The 26,712-nt window shown below is 36.9% G+C and overlaps 1 protein-coding gene across 1 annotated transcript; it reads right to left on the bottom strand.

The window, feature by feature from the left end:
* Window positions 1-5,876: 5,876 nt before the first annotated feature.
* On the bottom strand, window positions 5,877-7,553 carry LOC105446460. Its single transcript, XM_011683354.1, has one exon. It carries the CDS (start codon window positions 7,551-7,553, stop codon window positions 5,877-5,879), a length of 1,677 nt encoding a protein of 558 aa, XP_011681656.1.
* Between the last annotated feature and the right edge of the window lie 19,159 nt (window positions 7,554-26,712).

The raw sequence follows: 26,712 nt of genomic DNA, 5'->3' as shown, positions 1-26,712 counted from the left end.
GTTGTCCACTCTGCATTACAAAGAGCCATTGCAATATAAACAAATACGTCTTTACTATTACAACTAGTATCATACTTGTAATTATTACTACTGCTGCTGCTACTGATACTATGTCTACTACTTATACTTCACTTACTACATTACCTTGCTATTTTATTTATTAATCATTAATGCTACTATTTTTATTATCATGATCATTATCGTTATTTCTACAACAAAATATATACAATGCTCCCATGGAGTAAAGATTAGCAGCCAGGCCTAGACCAATATCACGTAGGCCTCTTCCCCTCTTTGAAAAGTACAATACATAAACATCAAACCTTAGCAACTATTGATCATATACATACATTTTTATCTGGCAGCTGAAAGAAGAAAAACAACAATTCATAACATTAAAACATGTACTATAAATACACACTTCTGCTATGCGCCAGACCCTTACGAAAAGGGAAACTGTTAATGTGTTTTACGAATAACTGTTACCTGTTATAACGCAATCCAAACAAAGCCACATGGTGATATTTGTTGTTTGTGTTGTTTCTGTTGTAGTTATTGCTGTTGTTGCGGCTCATGTTGGTGTTATTGGTGTTGTTATTTTTAGGCGCAGCTTAAAATATGGGGGGGGGGGCAAATATTTCGGTGGGCTCACCTTTCAGGGGAAGTGGCGTAACTAGCAAAATCGTTTTTTGGGGCAGAGGAAAAAGAGGAAATAAAATCCCAATACAATTTCAAGCTCTTGTTGAAAAGGAGAAACCAGATGTTATTTTTTTTGTGCTGAAACCTGGTTAGATAAAACTGTATTCAGTAATGAAATCCTACCCCCAACCTACCAACTGTTTATGACAGATAGGAAAACGAATACCACTGGTGGCGGTGTTCTTCTAGCTATTAGAGATGACTTAATTAGTAAAGAAGAATCAAATCTCTGCTCCCAGTCTTGTGAAACGCTATTTGCAAGTATCCACATGAAAGGTAGTCAAGCTACATATTTTGGGGTTGTTTACAGACCTAATAGCAGTAACACAAATAAAGACCAGCAATGTATTGAGGAACTCTAGCAGATCCTTCACAGAATCCCCCTTAACAGTCACATTTGGTTTTCAGGAGATTTTAATTTTCCAGATGTAGATTGGGCAAAAAAACTGCTTCGTACCGGGAGGCAGGTATCCGGCAGTTAGTAAGCAAATGCTAGAATTAGCAACAGAACTAAATCTCAGACAAATGGTAAATGAACCAACAAGGAATGAAAATATTTTCGACTTAGTATTTACGAACACATAAACTTTTGTTCAGAATATAGATATGTTGCCAGGACTGGGTGATCATGATATTGTTTTGATTGATGCACTACTCACTCCACAAAGGGTCAAAGCCCCCCCCCCCCCCCCGTAGGAAATGGTACTTGTATAACAAGGGAAAATTTGAACAGATCAACAATGATATTCAGGACTTTGCAAATTCCCTTTAATGGTGATATCATTACACGCTCTAGTGTAGATGACATATGGGATAACTTCAAAAACGTTCTTCTCTCCTCAATCGAAGAGAACATTCCGAATAAATTGTCTAAAAACAGCATTCAGTTACCATGGTTAAAGGGGTCTCATGTAAGAATGATTCGTCGGAAATAACGGATGTATGATGAAGCTAAGAAGACGAATCACCAACAACACTGGAATGAATATAAATCATTTCGTCGGGCAACTGATCGTAGTATCCGTAAAGCTTGGTCAACTTTCCTTTCATCTACAACGTCGGGGAGAGTCTGGAATCTGGTGATACCAAACCCTTTTGGCGCTTCATCAAGAACTCTAGACAAAACTTTTCAGGGGTAGCACCCTTAAACACAAGGGACGGGATAGCAGCACCATTTGTAAGTGAAAAAGCAAATGCATTAAAAGATCAATTTGAATGCGTCTTCACAAGGGAGGATCGTGAAAACATACCAAGTGTACTACCAGGATCTACATGTAAAGCCATGCCGGCCATTAATGTGACGGTTCAGGGTGTAGAGAAACTTCTGCGAGGACTTGATACACGGAAGGCGTCTGTTCCAAACATTCTTAAAGAATGTACCAGTAGCATTGCACCTATCTTAACCATTATTTATCACAAATCGATATCTACTGGTGAACTTTCAAGAGACTGGTTACGAGCAAATGTCACTCCCCTGTACAAGAAAGGTAATCGTTCGGAACTAGCTAACTACCGTTCTGTGTCGTTGACCTCGATCCCATGCAAGATTTTGGAACATAGCGTAATGCCCCACCTAGAGGAAATCGATTACCTGAACGACAAACAGCATGGCTTCCGTAGGGGTCACTCATGTGAGACCCAGCTAGCCTTGACCGTCAATGATCTTGCCAAGATGTTGAATGAATAAAGCCAAGTCGACATCATTATCATGGACATTTGATATGGTCCCACATGAGAAACTCCCCCTAAAACTTCATCATGCCGGAATCCAAGGATCGTTGCACGTATGGATTAAAAACTTCCTCACAAAAAGATCTCAACAAGTTGTTCTTGATGGTGCCTCCTCATCTTCCATACACGTCACGTCAGGAGTACCGCAGGGCACTGTATTATGCCCTTCGCTGTTTCTCATGTACATAAAGGACATATCTGACGGAATAACGTCCGACTTTTTGCCGACGATTGCATCATGTATAGGCAGATAAAGAGCAACCAAGATAGTGTAGATCTACAGAGAGACACCAATCGCCTGGTTGTTTGGGAACAACGCTGGAAAATGAATTTCAACAAAACAAAATGTTATGCATTGCATGGTACTCACAAAAACAAGATAATCGAAACACAGTATCGAATGGGGGATTCCGTTTTGGAAGTCGTACTAGAGCACGCATATTTTGGGGTAGAACTTGACAGTAAACTCAGCTGGGCACATCCAAAGCGTTACATCAAGGGAAAATCGGATGCTTGGATTATTTCGGAGAAACCTCTTTAGCTGCTCTCCCAAGGTAAAAGTAGTTTCCTATAAAACTCTCGTCAGGCCACGACTTGAGTACTGTGCCTCATTTTGGGACCCTTATCAGAAGAAATACATAAAACAACTCGACAGAGTTCAACAAAATTCGTCTTGAACCGTCATGAACGCCGGAGCAGCGTCTCTAAGATGATCTCCTATCTGAAATGACCACCATTGGAGCGCAGAAGAGCAGCACAGAGGTTGACTTTCCTCTACAAATCCATCCACAACTTAATTGCCGTTGATACTGACCACTACCAAAACAGATCATCTGGAGTAGGGGTATCTACAAGAATACGCTCTTCAGTATCATTCAAGAAGTTACCCGCTGTAAAAGGACTGCTATAAACACTCTCTATATCCTAGGAAATTCCCCGAATGGAACGTTCTCCCGACCCATGTTAGAAATACCCCCACCCTTGTAGCCTTTAAATAAACTTACCAAAGCTCAACATGGGGGCAATAATTGCTAGAGCCCAATTCAGAAATGAAGAATACTATGCTCAGTCAACTGCGTCTGCATGTTACATCCCAGCTGAGGTGTTTATGCAGTAGCCCACCAGAACAGAACCAGAACAAATTGATTTCGACGTTTTTTCAAAGAATTAATAAAATAATGTTCTCGTTTTGTCAATTATGTGATTTTTGGTTTGTGAAATGTGAAACAAATAAACTCTTGAAACTTGAAACTTGAATAAAAAAGGTCATCATCATGTAAAGTAGCTGAGCGAAGGTTTCAAAAGGCTTTTAACCTTAATACTGTTGGTATCATTGCAAAGTTAAAGATAAACTTGAGTTCTGGTAAAAAAATAAAATGAATTCTCACAGAATCTAACGAAACTTACACTGAATGTTCAAGATTACAAATATATGTCATGTGCCAAACAATTTTGGAAGAAAATGTATACTGGCTGAGTAATGAGCATAGAAAGATAAGGAAATCAGGGTAGTACTAGCCCCGATACCATGTGTGTTGTCCCATATACATCTATATGTGTATTAAGTGATTGTTACTTTACCAAGACTCTGCCAAATTTATGATGATTTTGATGACTCTAGATCCTTGCATTACACACCATTACTTACATGCTATATGATCAACTTTTCTGATCCATTCCACACCTTTTCTTTCATAATGCAATCGCATTACCTGTACTCAAGTTTATCTTTAATGTTACAATCTTTCTAATGGTTTATATTCAGTTTTCAAAAATTGTTACAGATATGACTTATCTGCTTTTAAAAGTGGTGAAATTACTACCCGATTATTCCGCCCTTGATCGGCCCGCTATTGTGGCGTACGATTTGTGACGTAGGAGGTTGGGCACATGAGCGAGAGTGCGATCCTCAAGCTCTCACACAACTCTCGCCTGCATGCATTATACGTATACAAACGCCACTCGAACGCTAAATATCTGATCAAAATGTCCGAGCTCGAAGAAGAGGTTTTACTCGATTTAGAATTCGAAGTTGATGAGCACAGCTCCAAAACAGTGTTACTGGTAGTGATAGTGATGATGATGATGATGGGGATGTAGGAGAGATGGAAGAAAGAGAACAATTCGGAGAAGACGGCGTCGATGCTGGTGCAGGTCAAGTGATAGCATATCAGCGCGAGCTGGCCGAGCTGCCAGCTGCCGCTCAGCTCCCCCGACCCCGCTCAACTGGCGATTGATCTGTCATGACCTGGCGAGACATTTTCTAATTTTTCGGGATGTGTGGGGCTTTTTGGCAAATTTCACGGATAGTAAAACAAAGATGATTAGATGTGAGATTATATTTGGCGAAAATCAATTACATATATGCACCATTAATAAAGAACTGCAGCTGCAGGACATCATACAAATGCAAGAGGACGCTCGCGATCATGGTCTCCGTATATAATCAACAGCAATCACTATCACGCCATGATGACCGAACAAATACAAAAGATCTCAGCAAATTACACAGAACGGAAGGGTATTTGGACAAATAGAATTACACCCCTCGTATTATATTACATAAACTTGCTTAATATCATTTAATTACATGATTTCTAGAGATTGTTATTCCACTTTCTGGTTAGGATATGAAGCATGCAAAGATAATGGATAATGGATAATGTATACGTATAGTTATGCAAAATACCGCACGCGAGCTGTGCGAGAGGCGAGCTTGAGGCCTAGAATTGCGATCGTGCCCAACCAGGGACGTCATAATCGGCCTACTGCGCGAACAAAATGTTCAAGCCAGGAATTGAAGTTCTGAGAAGGTTCTTGGAAAAAGCTTCTTACCGCATTTCATTTATATTTACAAGACTTTAGAGCAGAATGTGTGTCTTCATATTGGTCTACGCTATCCGGACATGTATAATTTGCCCATTTTGAGTGATTATGTGAAATTTCTTCGCCAAGCTACTTTAAAGAAAAGAATGGCATATCAGCTAACTCGGCCAATGAAGTACAGTCAAAATCTCAATATAACATTGCATTTTCGGTTTGTCGCAATAAGCAAACAATTGGGCGATAGAGGCGTCCTGCATGAATACACAGTAACAACAGTTTTACATGTGGACAAGTACAGATACAAAAACACGTAAATACTGAGAGAACAGAACACTGACACCAAACAACAGAGAAGGGGTTGATACGTTTACAAAGATAAATTGAAATATTACTGGTCGAGATAACACTTACTTAAACAGTCCCTTGTTCTGGGGGGGGGGGGGGGGGGGGTTATTCTGCTTATTATTTTATTTAAAAACTGTTCCTCAGAATTGAATTTACAATTAAACATTAAGTATACTTTCTCAAATAAGGTATATGAGAATCGAATGAGCCCACAGTCAACATAAGGGTTAATTACAAGTGGGAGAAATCAAGGAAAGTTTGATATCTGTATTGCTTTACACGATGAAACTCTTCTTGTACACAAAAAATGTGTCTCCGTTACAAGCTACAAGGTTGCCAGAAGGAGTTACGAGGAATGGGTTAATGCAGTCTCGACCTGATCCCTTGTATTCCACGATCCTCCTTGCCTGGATGATGCCATCACATGACACCTGATCAACCGCGTATATATCAAGCTCTATATCCGTGTATTTGACGTAGAGTGTGTCTGTCAGTTTGTCAACTCGATACCATGACCCACACCCCTCATCACAGTGTATGACAGCCTTCTGTTCCCCTGATCGTGAAATGACAGTGAATTCATCCTGCTCTGTCTCCACAACGATATCACCTGATGACAAGGCTTGTATCCCACCCCTCACCACCTTGCCCTGCATTGTAACAGTGTTTAGTATCTTACCATCATCAGGGTTGATGACGTAGATATTAGACGCATCGTACTGAGCAGCGAGGATCATCCCATCACTGTCAACATCAACGTCCACACAAGTAATATCAGTTACATCAGAGCGGTTATTCATCGGTATGCTGATGTCTCTAATCACCTTCCATTGTCTGTCATAGAGAGTGATGCATCCATCCAAGCTGTCACCCGTGCAGTCTCGTCTCTCCTTACCACATACTATCACCTCACTGTATATGGGGGCGCATGATGTAATGCTCACCTTACTATCTCCTTCAGTGAATTTCTCTGTGTGTTCAGTGCTAATAGTTGTTACATAAGTAGCATTGTTATCTACGTCCCGCACACATATCTCATTATCACTGATCAAACCACGCACTAAAGGTGATTTAACGATCGATGGAATGTGGATTGACTTGACAAGCTCCCATTTACCGATATAGCCATCGATTCTCCCGTAGTTTTCCCTACCTACTTTACCCTCGACAAACTTCACTTTCTGAACTTCACGCTGTATTTGGTCAAGACAATCGGAATCATCTTGATGCACACTTGAACTTGTATTATCATCTAGGGATGCAAGTACTTGAGGAGCTTCATTCACCAATGTTTTGTCATCTTTTTGTATTCGCTTGATCTTGGAATCAATATTATCCAATGTGCTGATTGCATGCTGATTCTTACTTGTGAGTTCTTTAATCTGTTTAGCAACCACCTCGCTGATTGCCTTTGTCTCTGATTCGACTTTTGCCTGGCTTTCTTTGATGGTTAGTTGTTGCTGTTCTGCTTCTTCGTGACATAATTTGATCCGTCTTTCCCTCTTTTCATTAATTATTTGTATTTCTTCATCCGCCTCCTCGTCGATCGAACGAATCGATCGTTTCTCCTTGTCTTTCACAATCTTTAATTTGTCGTCGAACGCCACCTTAATATCATCGTTGACTGATTGGAAATGGTTACTTGCAGAGGTTGCAGTGGACTCTAGTTTAGAGTCGAGCGTTTTCAGTTGTTTCTTCATTTCCTCTATCTCTTGCTGCTTGTCATCCAGTTCCCTCCTCCTCTCCAAGATGACATCCTCGATGTCGTCTAGCTCACATGGTTTGTGGCAATGCTCTTTGGTAGCGCATGGATGACAAACGGGTATGTTGTCTTCTTTGCAGTAGAATTTGATTGGCTCCCCGTGTTTGTCACATGACCATGTCATGTCATGACCTCTCCTAGGGCGTAGCTTGACCTTTTCATCTCCTTCTTCTGGGAACTTGGACGCCATGATGAAAAGCAGATGTTAGCAAGTAACCTGCATTGTTAACAATAATACAAATTTAATTAGAGAAATTACTTGAGGAGACATAGAAAACATAGAAGAAATAGAAAAGCGGATCAGGAAAAACAGAGATACAAAGATAATTATGTACGAGGGGTGGAGACAAAATAAATAGGAAGGCATAAACAAAGAATACAATATCAAGCATATCATATTATCTTTTCTTTATTATTCTGCTTTCTACTCATGTTGCTCGTGAGTATATTATGACTGATATATTCATATTGAGTAAGGCGATTAAGGATTAATTTAATTTATTTCGCTTATTTCCATTTTCAACAAAATGAGATGAAATATATGGAATTGCATTGTACATAGTAAACAAATAACACTTTAAAATGTATTTGTAATTGTAATTGGTCCCCAGTGTACAGCAGGCATATAAAACAAGTTAGCCGTGGAGGGGACTGCTAAAAAGATAGGCTAGTACATTGCAGCTCCCTATAAGTTATATGTGCAAAAATAGTATATCAATTATAAGCGAGCGGACAGATACATAAACTGGATAGACAGAATAAAATGAGTGAAAGTGACAGGGAAAGAAGGAAGATAAGGAACGAGAGAGGTTAGGGCTCTTGCTACACAAAACACGGACCGAACAGAATACGGATGGTAGTACAACATAAATGATGATCTAATAGAGTATATTATTGAGTAAAATATTTTGAATGAGGGAGAGATGACAATTGATACTTACGTATAAGAGATTTTTGAATTTAAATTTAAATAATTTAAACTAGGGGCATTCCTGATGCTATCATCAAGAATAGTCCAAAGCTTCAGGCCTGCGTAAGTGAATATGGATTTGGCGAGTATAGTTCTAATAAATGGCAGATGGAATTTATCAGATTGGGGTGTGGGGTATTTGTGTAGAGTTTAATTTTGATGAATATTACATTAAAGATTAGGGGGAGCGTATTATCATGTTACTGGTACATAAACTTACCGAGGTTCTAACGATATATATCTTTTATGTTAAATAAATTATTTTCGATGAATAAAACATCAGTATGGTATCTCCAGGACTTGTTACAGATAACACGCACTGCTTTGTCTTGTAGAATAATACGTACCATATGGGTACATTACATTTGTATTGTAGCGCGTCCTTTCTAAACTCAGCACTAAAGTCAACCAATATAGGAGACAGGCATGATAACTTCGCTAACGTTCGATGCCTGTTTATATATTTTAGAGGATTTCTTTTTCTTAATCGGTGGCTAACACTCGTAAATCTGAGGGGCGTCCTAAAACACGGCCTTTTTGATAAATAATAGTATTTGGTCAAGAACATTTTTATGGAAATCTTAAACTACCATGAGTTTTGTGTCATATGAAGACAACAAAAATGATACCAGTTTCAATGGAATCGGGATTAATTAACAAAATGATATTTCGAGAATACTCCCCCCCCCCCAACAACAACACAAAAAAACGTGTTTTTCACTTAAATTTTTGACGTCAAATAATCCCAATTCCGTTTAAATTGATACCAACATGTAGATAATCTAAATATCCTTCTTAAGTCATCAAACTCAAGGTAGTTTAAGGTTTCCATGAAATTTAATTAACCAAATACTAATACTCGTCAAGGGGCGTTTATTTTAGCCCTCTGTTTAATATAATAGAGTACACCATGCTTAGTTTTGTAGTTAGTTGCCGCTACCACACAAGCTAATTAGCACACTTTGTTAATTCGAAAGATTCTTTCATAATACACAATGTTTCAGATTTATTTTTCTTTTCATTTTAGCAAACACCTTTAAATCGCAGGGGCCTCCTAAAAATAATATTTAAAACAAGAAAAAAAAGATTGATATGTTTTGAGCAAGAAAGGTGTGTGTATATTTTTCATTTTGTTTGGTGTGTAATTAAATGGAATTAATTTGAAAATTAAGAGAATTGGTGAGGGGGCTCAGGGTGCACAATTCTAATTCGACAAACAAGTATAGTTTGCAGTGTAATTGCTAATACAAATAAAGACTTTAAACTTATAACTTCTCATCTGCCCGAATACATTTCCGTATGTCGTATCGAATCTATCAGTACCACAGCATGTCCCTAACCACTACGTCATACCTTCATAGCTTACCGAGTATTACAAAATGTTTAACCGTGTGAAAGCATGACATGTCAAAGGTCAAAGGTGATGATATTCTTTTCATCTACCCAATCCGATAATCTGTTCAGACCAGCAAGTATCATTGTTCGCTTTCAGGTAGGCACGCAACGGAATGTCATATGAACGAGTTTCCACATTTAGATTCAAGGGATGCACGTTAGTGCCTAGCCCATATTTAGACAATATGAGTGCACAAGTAGAAAGGAAGACAAATGCCAATCTCATTTTATTATCATAACTACTACATGATAACACATTGTATGTGCCTCTAAAACCGTAGTTATGAACGAAAATTAAATGCAGGTGATTTGCTAATGTGAAGAGCTATGTGGTGTATAGTAGATCTCTGCGCTCTTTAATATATTTTTGCTTCCATTTTATATACTAAAAAGCATGCTGATGCACAAATAAGAAACATTGTATTTCCAAAAACAAGGTGTGTACCTATAGTAACTAGCGGATGTCTATGCAAGGTTGACTTTTAGGTTAACCTCTATCCCTCCTTCTCGATACTGTTTTTTTGTCTATTAACTCATCAAACGGTTTACCTACCCCCTTTTCCCCAGAGAGGAAAAGAGAAAGAGAGAGAGAGAAAGAGAGAGAGAGAGATAGAAAGAGAGAGAGAGAGAGAGAGAGAGAGAGAGAGAAAGAAGGGGTGGAGAGATATATATATATATATATATAAATATATAGAGAAAAATGGAGAGCAAAAGAGAGTGAGATTTGGGGTTATAGCCCAACAGATGATACGCTCTCGTCCCGCCTACTGTCTCCCTGTGTCTCACTGTGTGTGTGTGTTTCTCTCTCTCTGTCTTTCTCTTGCTCTCTCTCATTATTTTTAAATCTCTTTTCTGAAGAGACTACCCCTTCTCTCATCCTCTCTCTCTCTCTCTCTCCCTCGTTTCATCCTGGCCTCTCTCTCTCTCTTTCTCTTTCACATACCCAGTGTCTTTGTCTGCTGGTTTTGCCATGTGACTTTCTTTCTCTCACTTAAAACATAAACACGCCTCAAAAAAAAAAAAAAAGAAGATAGTTTAGATAGTTTATTGGTTTCCACAATATCTCATTTTACAAAGAGTGTAACAACATAAAATGATTATTTTATACATGTACATACAATACCGGTACACACTATTCAGAATATTGTCCATTAAGTTTAACTTAAGAGATACAGTGGCGGAGCCTATGGAAAAGCAGAGCTTGTTGTGGATAGGCTCCTTAAACTAAACATGACACAATTAACTAAAGTAAAGTTTATAAAATACAAATACACGCTAAAACAGGGAAAGGGAGATTACAGGGATACATGAACCGATACTCACAGAAACTACAAAAGACAAGGAAAAGGGAAGGGAATATATCTGCAGCTTATTGAAACAATATTACAATATAGTTTGTTCTCCATATGAGTATATTATAAACATAGTTGGTATGGTCATACCGTTTATAGGTACTCATTGTAATGAACATAATAAGTATACAGTTTGGAGACAAGAATAGTCAAGAATCAGGAATGACAATATGTATTCAAATAATAACTTTTCAATTTTCTTCTGAATACATGAACACTTACAGACCTTTTAATCACAGAATCGAGAGAATTCCAGAACTTAGGACCTGTATAAATTAAGGTATTTTGAGCAAAGCTTGTTCTCGTTCTAGGAAGGTGATAGGAAAACGCCTGTCGGGTAGAATATTCGTGGACTTGATTTCTTTTCTTAAACAAATAAGATAGTGCCTGGGGCAGTTTGATGTTATTCAGCTGAAACATGAGGCAGCCTAATTGTAAATTAAAAATATCCCGAACTCTCAGTACTTTAGTATTAAAGAAAAGAGGGCTCGAGTGAGTACGAATAGGTACATTGCAAATTGTTCGTATTGCTCTTTTTTGAACAACCAGGATTTTGTCCAGTTGAAGTTTCAATGAACTACCCCAGGCAAGAATACCATAGTTCAAGTAGGGCAACATTAAAGTGGAGTACAACATTTGCAATACATATGTTGGGAACATAGGTTTCAGTTTGTATATAACACCAGCATTTCTTGATAGTAATGAACACAAATAATTTGTATGTATTTTCCAGGACATTTTATCATCGATAAACAGGCCAAGAAACTTGGTCGATTTTACTTTCTTAATTTTAACATTGTTAAAACAAATATCTCCAGGTAAATCGGAGATTGAATTGCTAAATAATATGAAATTAGTTTTGTCCAAGTTCAGTGACAGTCTATTCGCAAAAATCCATTGTGCAATATTCTCAAGTTCCGAATTTACAGTTTCAACAAGAATTTGAGGATTCTGATGAGAATAAAATATGCTTGAGTCATCTGCGTATAGTATAAATGACAATAGTGTGGATGAAAATTTGAAGTCATTTATATATGTTATGAATAGTAGAGGCCCTAAAAGAGATCCCTGAGGAACACCGCACGTGACAGGCTTGACACTCGATGCAATCCCATTTAATGAAACGAACTGTGTACGACTACTGAGGTAACTTTTGTACCACTCCAACGCCTTACCCCTGACACCATAATGCTGAAGTTTTTTAAACAAAATGTTATGATCAATCGTGTCAAATGCCTTGGAAAAATCCAAAAATAATCCTACAGTATGACAGCGGTCGTCAAGAGCAGACGCAATTTTATTAATAAAAAGTAGTATAGCATGAGAAGTAGAATGTTTCTTTCGAAATCCAAACTGAGAGTCCGCCAAAATTCCACAACGTGTGAAAAAATTAAATGTTCGAGTGTAGATCAGTTTTTCAAGAATCTTTGATAAAGTAGTGAGGAGAGAGATCGGTCTGTAATTACTACGTTCTAGAGGATCAGTACAACTTTTGCTATCTTCATTTGTCCAGGTACTATCCCATTTAACATTGACATATTCATAATATGAGTTACAGGTACGATTATGTCTTTAATGACACTTTTCAGTAACTTATTGGTAATATCGTCATAACCTGGGGTCTTTTTAATCTTTAAATTTTTCACAATTTCAGTTAATTCTTGTTCATTGGTTGGTACCATAAATAGTGTAGTGGGGTTGGGATTATTCAAAAAGCAATCAAATGATCTTGCCGACGTTGGTATAGATCGAGCCAAATCTGGCCCAATATTGGTAAAAAAGTCATTAAATATTTCGGCAATAGTTTGTTTGTTTTCAGTTGCTGCTCCATGGCTCTTAATTTTAGAGATATTTCGTGAATTTGGTGAACTATTAAGTACATTCTTTATGGTTCTCCATGTCCCTTTAATATCTCAGTTACAGGAAGTAAACTGTTTACAATAATACTCTTTTTTAGCATTCCGAAGCAGGTTTGTCAAAGTATTTTTTATAATTTGTGTACTTCATGCGATTTTTATTTGTGGGGATACATTTGTATTTGTAGAATAGCCTATTTTTCCTGTTAATTGATTTCAAAAGAGTAGAGTTAACCCAAGGCATTCGACGAGTCTTTTTATAACTAGAGAGTTTGCGATTCTGTATCGGGAAAGCTTCATTGTACAGTTGAATAAAGATATTCCAAAATTTCTCATAAGATATATTTACGTCCTCTTCATTTAAGACCATGGTCCAATCAACATTTCCAAGTTTAGCTTTAAAATTATTCACATTTCTTGGGGTAATTTTTCGCTGGTTCTTATTATGGTGTGGACCGGATTCTTGTTTCTGTGCCAATGAACAAAGTGCAAATATAGGATAGTGGTCTGAAATATCTGAGAGAATAATGCCTGCATCTGGAAAAGGCTGCATGTTGCAAAATATATTGTCAATGATGGTTTTAGAATTTTCTGCTGCCCTTGTAGGTTTTGTTATGAGCGGTAGTAATGAGAATGAAGCCATAGTGCTCACAAAATCCATTACAAATGCATTTGAGTCATATTTTAAAAGATCAGCATTAAAGTCGCCCATCAATAATCACGACTTAGATGTGAAAATAGGATGAGACAAGATATTTTGAATTCCAATAATAAATTCCTCAGTGTGAGATGCGGTGGTCTGTATACTATGCCAACAACAATATTCTTATCACCTATAACACATATTTCAATAAATAGGGTTTCCAAGGAATCGGTCATAACTGTAAGATCATGTTGTAAACCATTCATTGAACAGAGCATCGAATAACATACTGAATGAAAAATAACTTTCGATAATTGGGGATATAGGAATCAATATATTAATTGCGCAGTACATGATTATGGCTAGTTTTATTTGGAATTTATACAGTTATTGCATAGTCAATGAAAGTTCACAACGTTGAAAAAAAACTCTATAACAATCCACAGTTTAACACAAATATTATCGATTTGTGCTCTAGTATAAAGCGTTGGTCTGTATGTTGATATACATAAAATAGCATGCAAAGGCAATCCATTCCGTTAATGTTGCAGGACGCCATTTATAACATTACTTGACTTTTATTAATCGAAATGCATTATTAAAATATTAAGTTGACTGCAAAGAACCGCGAGGGTGACAAAGACATGAACGAGGAGTTGAGAAGAATTAGTTAAGATGGCAGGAACACGAATCTAGATAGAATATCAAGCATTGCCTTTAGTGTTTACTTTGTTATTTATTCTGCTTGTTTTCGATTGCTTGTCAGTTCATTACGATGTATAGAGTAGCGGTTAAATACAATGAAACAAATGCCAGGCGAATAATAAACGCTAATCAAAACAGTCAACCTGTATAGCGCGTCTCTGTAGTCGCCATATCGTTTGACTTTGGCGATCATGCTGTTCCGCAACCCTCGGCTCCTAGCCTTCTGTATATTAGTACCTCTCCCAGTTCATTCACTCTTCTCTCTTCCAACAATTTCTGCAGACTTTCCATCCAAATTATCCTCCTTCCTCCCCTACTTCTTCTTCACACAACTTTCCCCGTCAAAGCAAGATTCTCTAGGCCTTCTTTACGTGTGATGTGACCCATGAACTTCAAATGCCTAATCAACATCTCACGTATCATTTCTTTTGCACTCCATCTCGTGTAAGAACTTCCTCATTACTAACTTTGTCAGTCCAGGGGATTTTCATCATTCTTCTTAAAAAAATACATTTCGCGACTTTCCAAACGCCTTTTAGTATTAAAATTCTTAATTTTGTGTCATAATGATTACAAATATCATAATACATGTAAGATCAGTACTTACGAGTAGTTATCAAGATTATCCCGTTGTGATGAGGACCTCTGTACTATCAGCTCACTATGTATTATCAGTGTGTTCACTTTGATTGTATGCAACTGACATGAGAGATGCAGTACGTATTGTGAAATATCGGGTATTTTCCAGCTCCGCAATATCATGGATAGATGCACAAATCAAACAATATTTCAAAAGAGAAGGACTTGAATGTATGATCGCGCCACTGGTTCAAAGTTGACAGCGTTGTGTTTAATTGTTCTTCAGTACGGTGGTTAGTATGACTCTACCGTAAAACATGAAGTTATGATCATGATGTAAGCCGAACGACTCCCATGAAAATATTCTCACATCCATGTTCTTTATATAGAATTATAATCACAATAATGAAACACAAGTTTATTTTCTCATAAACAGTGTTACAGCGTCAATATTGATATTCATCTATGTTCTTGTTTCTGTGCCAATGAACAAAGTGCAAATATAGGATAGTGGTCTGAAATATCTGAGAGAATAATGCCTGCATCTGGAAAAGGCTGCATGTTGCAAAATATATTGTCAATGATGGTTTTAGAATTTTCTGCTGCCCTTGTAGGTTTTGTTATGAGCGGTAGTAATGAGAATGAAGCCATAGTGCTCACAAAATCCATTACAAATGCATTTGAGTCATATTTTAAAAGATCAGCATTAAAGTCGCCCATCAATAATCACGACTTAGATGTGAAAATAGGATGAGACAATATCCGCAATATCATGGATAGATGCACAAATCAAACAATATTTCAAAAGAGAAGGACTTGAATGTATGATCGCGCCACTGGTTCAAAGTTGACAGCGTTGTGTTTAATTGTTCTTCAGTACGGTGGTTAGTTCAAAGTTGACAGCGTTGTGTTTAATTGTTCTTCAGTACGGTGGTTAGTATGACTCTACCGTAAAACATGAAGTTATGATCATGATGTAAGCCGAACGACTCCCATGAAAATATTCTCACATCCATGTTCTTTATATAGAATTATAATCACAATAATGAAACACAAGTTTATTTTCTCATAAACAGTGTTACAGCGTCAATATTGATATTCATCTATGTTTATTAACGAATATATATATATATATAATCAGGAGCAGAAGGGATGCATTGCCGTCAGTACAAAATAGAAACTTATACAAATGGCTTGCGGGCAGAAGAACAAAACGACATGAAAAAAAGATGCATAATTGCTGTTATGAGCATGAAATCTGTCTTTGTACATGTAGTAAAGAGATGGAATTAATAAATGTTACTTTTGCAAATAATAAAAAGGAAGAGAAGAGTTTAAAAGCTAGAGAATGAGAGAGACAGTGTGATTCTTTCTCACTTTCTTTCTTTTCTTTTCCGTGCAAAATTTGAAGTACCGTGCGAATTCGAAAAACAATCAATTTTCTGGACCTCTAGGAAGAACAGAGCCATTTTAATAATGGCTCTGAATAGAGCTTTCCAGCCGTTGTTTAATTCTTGATTTGTATTATTTGTAAATTGTATTCTTGTATGTATTGAATTTTTATACGGAAAATAAAACCAAACCAAACCAAGTGTGCAGTGTGAACGCACATCTTAGTAAAGACTTCACTTTTTAAACTTCTTATCTGTCACAACGCGTTCCGGTATAGAGTGTCAAACCTACCATAGGCAAATATACACGACGCCTTTTTCTCTACCCAGTACCACAACATATTCCCTAACCACTACGTCATACCTTCATAGCTTACCCGAGTATAACAACATACTGATAGAGTGTAAAATCAAGTCATGCATTATGATATGGAGGTCAAAGGTGATGATATTCTTTTCATGATCTCGATCTGATAATATAATATTCAGACCAGAATGGTCCTTTGTTCGGATTTAGTCTAGGCACGCAATCCCTTCTCTCTCTCTCTCTCTCTCTCTCTCTCTCTCTCTCTCTCTCATTTGGAATTATAGTTCATTAATTTTGAACATGAAATGCATTGCTTTACCGTCCGTCCGAACCTTTTTTTAGTAACCAGTGACTCTTTGCATCAATGTTCATGTTTTTGGTTTTTATGGATGTAACTATGGATGTAAAAATAGTTGGTAGTGTATGTAGCTGTGTGTTTGTTATTGGATGTGTGGGTGTGTGTGAGTGTGGGTGTGTGTCTATTGAGAGCGTATTTCAATGAAAGAATGAAGAAGAGAGAAAAAATAGAGAGATGGGGAGAGAGAGAATGAGAGAGAATGGAGGACAGACAGAAATATAGAGAGTGGAAGGAGAATGAAAGAGAGAGAGAGGGAGAGAAAGAAAGATAGAGAGAGAGAGAGAGAGAGAGAGCTGGAGAGAGAAAATTAGGGAGAGGAAGAGAGGAATGAGAATAACAATTCTAGTGGAAAAAAGTGGAAAAGCGATTGTTGCGTTAAAGCCATTATGATTTGATACAATCCCTTTAATTATAACACTATTTCAGTTGTAATGTACAGCTATATCACATATTTCAGTCTTGAGCCAAAAGCATGGCTCCATACGTATGTATGTTGAAATGACTTCAATATCATTTAGTATTCAGCAGTATTACAAAGCATGGTTAATGAACCTTGAAGGTACTTTCAGTTCTACATTTAATTTCCATGCAGCGTGCGCTGTTCCGTAAACGGTGTTGTTCAAATTCTTTTAGGGGCGTACGTCGTGGGACCACCTTTGAGTTGAGGTGGCTATGAATTTACTTCACTTGTGTAATATCAGTAAGTAAAATATAACTCCAGCTCTGTGGTAAAGGGGCTGATATCACAATCCATATTTGCTCCATTAAAGAGCATTATAAAATGATTATCAATTTCAAACTAAACCAAAATAAAGTCCTGCGATTATGTTACAAGCAGTGTGAGATCGTCTGCTCGTGAGCTACTATGTCCGAGCGTTCGAGAGTGAAGCGCTCCAACTCCAACTCACTGTTACTATGCATACATTAGTCAACCTATCTACTCGACAACATAGCAGAGCGTCATCTCTTGGCAAGACTTTGTTTAACGATTACATCATCGTTGGTATGGATCAAGGGGGAATCCCCATTTTAGGACATATTCCTATGCACTGTGTCCTTTCCTCGGTTCGGCCCTTTTATGCTGTCTTTCCTAAATAGATCGACTGCAGTAAAGTCTATTTCTTCTTCAGCATGAGGACAACATGTGTCGTTATAATATAAGGAGTATGCTAACATAACATATTAAGCATTGCTGAAGGATAGAATAATCAAAGCTTATCATTGCCCATGTTCATTTATGATTTTCTCACATGAATAGTGAATGGTTATGCATATTATACCTAGCCTTATTTGCCTCCTAAACAGCTTTTGACTCGTCAGTTTTTAATTCAGGTTTACTAAAGTTTTGTTTCTTGTAAACGCAATTAAGGCCTGTTGTTTTGAGCGACCATTCCCTGAGCTACTAATAGCACTAGACCTGTAGCTAGAGAGCACAATATACATTTTCAATCCATTCGGAAAAAGCATGGTGATCCTTCTTATGCTAAGTTAACAGTTCCTAAAAATGAAATGGAGATATGGTGTCGTGGTCCAGGGGATATGTCACCGGACTGTGGATCTAAAGGTCCGTGGTTCGAGTCCCACCGCGGCACTAATGTCCTTCGGTAAGACATTAATCTACATTTGCCACACAAGACCCAGGTGAGGTAGATGGGTAACCGGTAGGATTAATCCTTCAAATGCACTGTGCGCCGATTACGGCTGCCGAAGCTAAAGCTAGGGTAATCATTTCCAAAGCTCTTTGGAAGTGCATAGAGACTTTATATCATAATGTGTTATACAGAATGCAAGAACGGACTATTATTATTGTTATTATTATTAAGCATTTGCCGATCGAGGAGGTGACAATGATGATGGCAAATATTATGATCACCATGGTATTTGATATAACCATTGTGATTAAACACTAACATCCTCATCATCCTAATCATCACCACCATCTTCATCCTCATCAACATCACAGTGATTATCAAAACAATCAACAGGGTTATGATGAATAATCATAATAATCATGTCTCATTGATGCATTATCTTATGAACAATATTCCTGGCCCAACCCTTGTGTTTTGTAGCTAGCGCGTTTTCAGGTCTAGTTTTTGTTTTTATTCCTGTTTCTTATAATTACTGGTGTCACCCCCACTCCTTCCACGCCCTTCTCCCTCTCTCTTTCTCTCTGTCTCTCTCTTCCTCTGTCTCTCTCTCTCTCTCTCTCTTCCCCTGTCTCTCTCTCTCCCTCCCTCCCCTGTCTTTCTCTTATTCTCTTTCTACATTATCCTATTCCTCTCGCTTATATCACTTAACACTTATCCAACTACGATTCATGCTTTTATTCATGCTGTTTATTGTTTTCTTTGTAAAAAACACTTTTTTAATTAATTCATTTTAGAGGTCACACCGAAAGAATGGCACATATTAGATATTCTTGACTAAGTTTCTATTTATTTAATTGGGCTGATAAAATGAAAACTCAGATTGACATGGTTTTCTTCGCAAAGGCCACATTTAATAGAACAATAATAGATACCAGAATTAAAATGAGAAAAATATATACTTGACTACCTTATTACTTTGAACAGTAAGGAGTGTTTCGCTTAGAACTAATTTTGGACTAATGAAATATATATTTAAATAAGATTAAATAATTCCTTTCAATTGAATAGCATTACAATTAACATATTCTCAAAAAATGTATAACTAGTTTCCTCTTTGTTAGCTAGAATGTTTAGCAAATGTTTGCAAAGTGTGTTTACAAGCCCGATGTTGTTTTGCTTACATTCTAAAGCCCATTTAGCCATATGTTACACTACTTGTATGACTAGGAATGAAAACTAAGCAAAGTAAAGATAAATGAATATAGGATTACTGTAAAGAATGTAAACTATTTATATCCCACGAATTCTAATTCTATTTAACTTAAAAGGTTTTTTTTTTTTGAACAACTTATATTGTATATCTTATTGAGAAATTAAAGAGATATATATAACGAAAAATATTTCTATACAAAATGATGAGATTTATATAGGGAATGTGATATGTTCAGTTGACTGATTTGAAATAGACGTATATCCGTTTGGACATATTTTGACAGTGGTATGCAAACAAATAACCTATACAATGTATACTTAGTTGTGATTCGATATATAGATGTAAAACCTTGTTATAGGATTCACTGAATCGTCCGAACCGTTTTTCTCTTTGTATTACACACAGCAACGAATCACCAATTCACATGCATTTACATATCGTATCGCAACAAAAGAATAAGTCATTAACATAATTCAATACTATAATTCAATACAAATGAATATGACGAATTAGATGTCTCGGTTCATGAAATTCTCCACACATTTCTACATAATTAGTTTATAGTCCTCCATGTTTGAGCTGCCTATACACATAACTGACATTTCATTGCTCAAACCTAAAATTTCCCCTGTGAAATCATGCGATGACTTTTGAAAGAAAGAAATTCGCCAAATCTATCAGTAAACTATTTCTTATAGATTTAAAGCTTTTCAATTTTTTTTTAAATAAAATTGGTTCGCAGTTTAAAAATGGCTAAGCCTATTAGGACCGCGTATTGATCTAAACATATTGTGTACCATCAAAAAGAAATAACTGTATTTCTTCCTTTTTCTTTTAGAATGAGAAGTCATTTCCCAATCCATGCTATATTTTAATTTCATCCAATTTAATATTAAATTATTAATCCGTGTGAAAACTTGAATAAGCAGTTTCATTATCTCTAAATCAATCGAAAATAAGGATTACCAGCATACATAAGATATTCAGGTTCATCCGGTTTGTACCCATGAAATACTTTCCAAAACGCTTTGTTCAATTATTACATACATTTTTCTCATAACTTAATGTGATTCTAATTTTCATTATCATATTAATAACTAAAATATAATAACATTATTGAAAGGTTAAACATTATTTAATTCAATGTATGCTGGTAACAAGTTCTTAAAAGTCACCTCGAGTTCGGAGTTACATAAATTAAAGATAATCCGTTAGTAATGTTTAAAAACCAACTTCTTATTAAAAAAAGACAGATGTTATAACTTCAAATGGGTTATACATACAATCAAATAAGTCTATATTCAATTTATGCACATTGTTATGCCTGCAACATGAGTAATTCCGTCTATTTCGTGTGATGAATTACACAATAAAACACTTCTTGTACACAAAAAGCTTGTCTCCGTCACACGCTACAAGGTTACCAGAAGGAGTTACAAGGCATGGGTTATTAGTGACAAAGCGTCGGTCTGATAACTCGTATTCCACGATCCTCCTTGCCTGGATGATACAATCACATGACACCTGATCAACTGTGGAGATATTACGCTCTGCATCCATTTAGTATGCGATGTAGAGTGTGTCTGTCAGTTTGTCAACGCGACACCGTGACCGCACCACTCATACGAGTGTATGACAGCCTTCTCTTCTCCTGATCGCGAGATGACAGTGAATTCATTATCTCCTGTCTGCACAACGATATCACCTGATGACAAGGCTTGTATCTCACTCCTCACCACCTTGTCCTGCATCGCAATAGTGTTTACTATCTTACCATCAGCAGGGTTGATGACGTAGATATTAGACTGACTGTACTGAGAAGCGAGGATCATCCCATCCCCGTCAACATCAATGTACATACTATCATTAAAGGTGCTAATCCTCGGTATGCTGATGTCTCTAATCACCGTCCATTGTCTGTCATAGAGAGTGATCAATCCATTCGTGCTGTCACTCCTTCCACATACTATTACGTTGCTGTCTATGGGGGCGCATGATGTAATATACACGTTGACATCTCTTTCTATGACTTTCTCTGTGTGTTCAGTTCTGATATTTGTAACATACGTGGCATAGCTATTTCCGTCCACCACACATATTTCATCATCACTGATCAAACCACGCACCCAAGGCTTCTTAACAATCGATGGAACGTCGATTGACTTGACATGCTCCCATTTACCGATACAGCAATCAATTCTCGAGTAATGTTTCCCCTCTGCATTACCCTCAACAAACTTCACTCTCTGAACTTAAAGCAGTATTTGGTCAACACAATCGCTGACATCTCGATGAACATTTGAACTTAAGTTGTCTTCTAGGGATGCAAGTACTTGAGGAGCTTCATTCACCAGTATTTTGTCATCTTGTTTGATTCGTTTGATCTTGGCGTCAACATTTTGCTTGGCTTTCTTTGATGGTAAGTTGTTGTTGTTCTGCTTCTTCGTGACATGATTTGATCCGTCTTTCCCTCTTTTCGTTAACGAAAATAAAATGCAATAAATGTTCAATAATTTATTGCATTTTACCCCGGTTCCCAACTAAAAAAAAAAAACCTGTGTGCCCATGCCTTGAGCCATAATGCATGGCCGTCCAGAGGATTTGTTATGTTGGGGACCGGGGTTAAATGCAATAAATTATTGACAATTTATTGCATTTTTTAATTTTTTTTATTCATGGAAACTGTCCCCTACCCTAGCTCCCGCTGCGTACAGTCATGGTTCAGTGACAAAGCAATGGCCTCGTAACTGTGAGGCCATAGGGTCAAAACCATGTCGATGTGCTATATTAGTGCCCTTTTGTGAAGCATTAATCCTCATTACTGTCATTTATGACTTAAGGGCGTAGGTCCTCTAGTTGATAAGCATATTAGCATATACATGCTTTAGCAGTCACGCAAAGCACACATTGGCAAATTATTATTCAATAAAATCTGAGAATGTATACTATTATCTAGATCTATTATTTTTAATTTTTTTTTTAAATGATTCCATAAATTGGGGTAAAACACAAATATTTAAGCTTTATGAGCGACAGTGTAAAATATAATGAGTATGTGCAAAGTAGAAAGGGTAATTGTCAGAGATGAAGATGGAGCACTTCTTACACCTTAAAAGAGGCACTCATCACATATGACAAAAGGCACTTATGACAATGATAAATGGGCATTTTTTCGATGGAAAAGGACACACATTACATTTAGACAAGGGAATTTAAACTAGTTGAAAAGGGGAATTTATAAAAGGGGATGGTTCCCTTATTAAAAGGGAGAAGGGGCACGTATCATTGTTAAAAGGGAAATAAACAGAGGTGAAAAGTGGCAATTATTATCGCACATGAAATGGGAACTGACCAGGTATGAAATGGGTCACTTGTTAAAACTAAAAATGTTCGTTTGTTGAAAAAAGGGGCACTGATCACATTTTGATAAGGGTATTTATCAGAGGTGAAAAGGGGTCTTTTTTAAGGAAAAAAACGAATCTAGCGTCCGGCACAGTCTAGGTTCAAAGTTGGCTTTGATATGAGCGCTGACAGAGATAGACATGAACGGGCCAATGTACGAATGTCCTTGTTCATACTTAGCCAAACAAAGTGTGATGTGATCAATGACTGGTTAGAGGGTATGCAAGGATGTGACATATCATGCAACGCTTCAAATACCATGCGGCGATGTTTCTTTGGAACAGATGCTACTGCATGAAGATGAAGATATCCAGAGATATAGAATGAGCGCTGGCAAGATAGGCATGAACGGGCCCATGGCTACCACAGCCTGGCCGGGGTCGTCAAGGCGCCCGTACAGTGCCCCACTGGCTGTCATGTGGCGCATTGGACCCTGTGTATTCGCAGTGACCTAGGTATAAGAGAGTTTCCAGAAAAGCTCAAATTATCTCTTAAACATCTGCACGGACACCACATGGCCTTTGAGTAATAACCCATCTCCTGGAAATTGAACCATGAGACTTTAATTTTAGTGGAATTTAATCAAAATAATTATTTCCATAACTCAATCATACGTGACAAAATGCTTAAATAAAATAAATATCAAATATTATTCGCAATATAACAGGGGGACTTATTTGTAATAATACAACTTTAAATTTTGATAAGGAATTAAAGCATTCTGAAACACAAAATATATAAACATATAATAAGTTAAGTCAAATTTTAAATTAAAAAAGAACCATTAAAAGATAAAGCTTGTATTTGTGTGGGTAGCTCAAAAGAGAAGGACAAAGGAAAAAGAACAAAGACAAGAAACAAAAGAAAGAAAAGACAAGAAAATCCGAAGGAAAATAAAAAAGCAAGAAAAAAAGGATAATTTTGATAAATAATTTAAATTAAAACAAATGTGTTTTTCTTCTTGAAATTCAGAAACCGTCCTAAAAATAACTTTTTGTTTTTAATCATTCTAGCGTGGAATATGCATCACATGAGTTGCATCAAATGAAAGAGGAGGATCTAAGCTTTACAAATATGTGTCATTTATTTACTATAATTGTGATTAAGCTATGATAAAACTTCGATAAGTTTTGGTTTCGTTTTTTTCCGGGACGCACTGTATATACACCGTTGGTCATAATGGTGGAATAATTATTTTTACCCCAGTTTAGGGAAGGATTTAAAAAAGTTATTTATTTCTAATAGATCTAGATAATGGCATACATTCTCATATTTTATTGAATATTAATTTGCGAGTGTTTGTTTTGCGTGACTGCTAAATCATATGTGTGCTACTATGCTAATCAGCTAGGGAACCTACGTCCTTAAGTCATAATTGACAGTAATGAGGATTAATGCCTCACAAAAGGGCACTAATATATAGCTGATCGACACGATTTTTATCCTGGGGCTTCACAGTAACAAGGCCATTGCTTAGCCCCTGAATCATGACTGTACGCAGTGTTTGCTAGGGTACGTGGCCCCTTCCACAAATCCCCCAAAACGAAGAAAATGCAATAAATTTTCAAAAATTCATTGCATTTCCCCCGGCCCCCAACAGGAAAAATTCCTCTGTATGGCCATGCCTTGAACCATAATGCATGGCCCTACAGACGAATTTTTCCTGTTGGGGGCCGGGGGAAAAAGCAATGAACTTTTGACAATTTATTGCATTTTCTTCGTTTTGGGGGATTTGTGGAAGGGGCCACGTACCCTAGCAAACACTACGTACAGTCATGATTCAGGGGCTAAGCAATGGCCTTGTTACTGTGAAGCCTCAGGATAAAAATCGTGTCGATCAGCTATATATTAGTGCCCTTTTGTGAGGCATTAATCCTCATTACTGTCAATTATGACTTAAGGACGTAGGTCCCTTAGCTGATTAGCATAGTAGCACAGATATGATTAAGCAGTCACGCAAAACAAACATTCGCAAATTAATATTCAATAAAATCTGAGAATGTATGCCATTATCTAGATCTATTAGAAATAAATAATTTTTAAAAATCCTTCCCTAAACTGGGGTAAAAATAAATATTCCACCATTATGACCAACAGTGTATATAAACATAAATAGCCAATATGACATATACGCATAGCATATAAGTGTATTTTAACTGTTATGATTGTTGATTTTTGTGTGTGTTTAACTCACTAGCAGAGGCTTTCCGAATGCTTGTAACGTAATCACAGGGCTCCGTTTTGTTTCAATTTCCAAATGATAATAACATTAACTACTCTGGAAGCTGAGGCATCGGAACAAACCTTCTGAGTTCTCATTCCCCCGGCCATGTCGGGTAAGGGTCGTTGCTTCAAGTTTACCATCCACTTTGCAGAGGGTATGGGTAGGGGACTGTCTATGAATTTACTTTTCTTGTGTATTGTCGAGAAATAAAATATAACCACTGTTGTATGGTAAAGGGGCTTATATCAGAATTCATATTTTGCCCATTTAAGGGGCAGATAAAGTGATTATCAATTTCAAATAAAACTAAAAGGAAGCCCTGCAAATACTTTACAAGCATAGTGAGATCGTCTGATAGTGAGCTAACTTATCAGAGCGTCCGAGAGTGAAGGGCGCCATCTCGAGCTCACTATTACTATGCATACATCAGTCAACCTGTCTATTTGTTAAACGATAACACTACGTATAGTTTTAGAGTTCAGTGGGTCTATTCGATAACATTGCAGAGCGTCTTCTCTTGGCGAGACGTCGTTTTAACGATTACATCATCGTTGGTATGGGTCCAGGGGGAATCCCCATTCTCTATGATTAGACAATAGTGTATCTTTCTGGGGTCCCCTCTCCCCCCCCCCCTCTCTCTCTCTCTCTCTCTCTGTTCTCTCTCTTTCTATCTCTGTTTTCTCTTATTCTATATCTGCATTACCCCATTTTTCTCACTTATATCACTTAACCTTATATCAAGTATGTTTAATGTTTACTTATTTTTCCTTGTAACAAACACATTTTATAAATTGATACATTTCAAAGGTCACACTGAAAGAATAAACATTCTTAATTCCGATTTCTAATTTAATGGACTGGACTGATAAAATGAAACGCTAGGTTGACATTGTTTACTTTGCATAAGTCACAGGTATTACAAATCATAATGATTATCAGAATGGAAATTAACAGAATAAGCATGACTACCAAACTTCTCTTCAGATAATAATAATTTACGTACATGATAACTGAATATAACGTAGATATGAAGAAGAAAACATTCAGTATTTCGATCAAATAGTCCTCACATTAATGATAATATGATTAAGGTTCAAATATACTTTCACAGGGACTGTGCAAATAATGTGGGTAATGATATAAGACAGACAGGTTTACTCGTATACACAACTTATTTTATTGTAGAAGAGAAAAGTACAAATCGCAGAAAGAGATTTTTAAAAAATTCTACAGAACTGGGATATTCATGAAAGGCATGTAATGTTTTTATTTTGACTGATTTTAGATATAGATGGATAACGGTTTGGAAAGATTGTTGTCAGCTGTACGCAAACAAATAACATAAATTTGTACGAGGGTGCG

This window comes from Strongylocentrotus purpuratus, unplaced genomic scaffold, assembly GCF_000002235.5.
Source record: "Strongylocentrotus purpuratus isolate Spur 01 unplaced genomic scaffold, Spur_5.0 spur5_scaffold_20, whole genome shotgun sequence".
Lineage (NCBI taxonomy): Eukaryota > Metazoa > Echinodermata > Echinoidea > Camarodonta > Strongylocentrotidae > Strongylocentrotus > Strongylocentrotus purpuratus.
The sequence above is the reverse complement of the archived record's forward strand: the minus strand, read 5'-3'. Positions and strand labels throughout refer to the sequence as shown.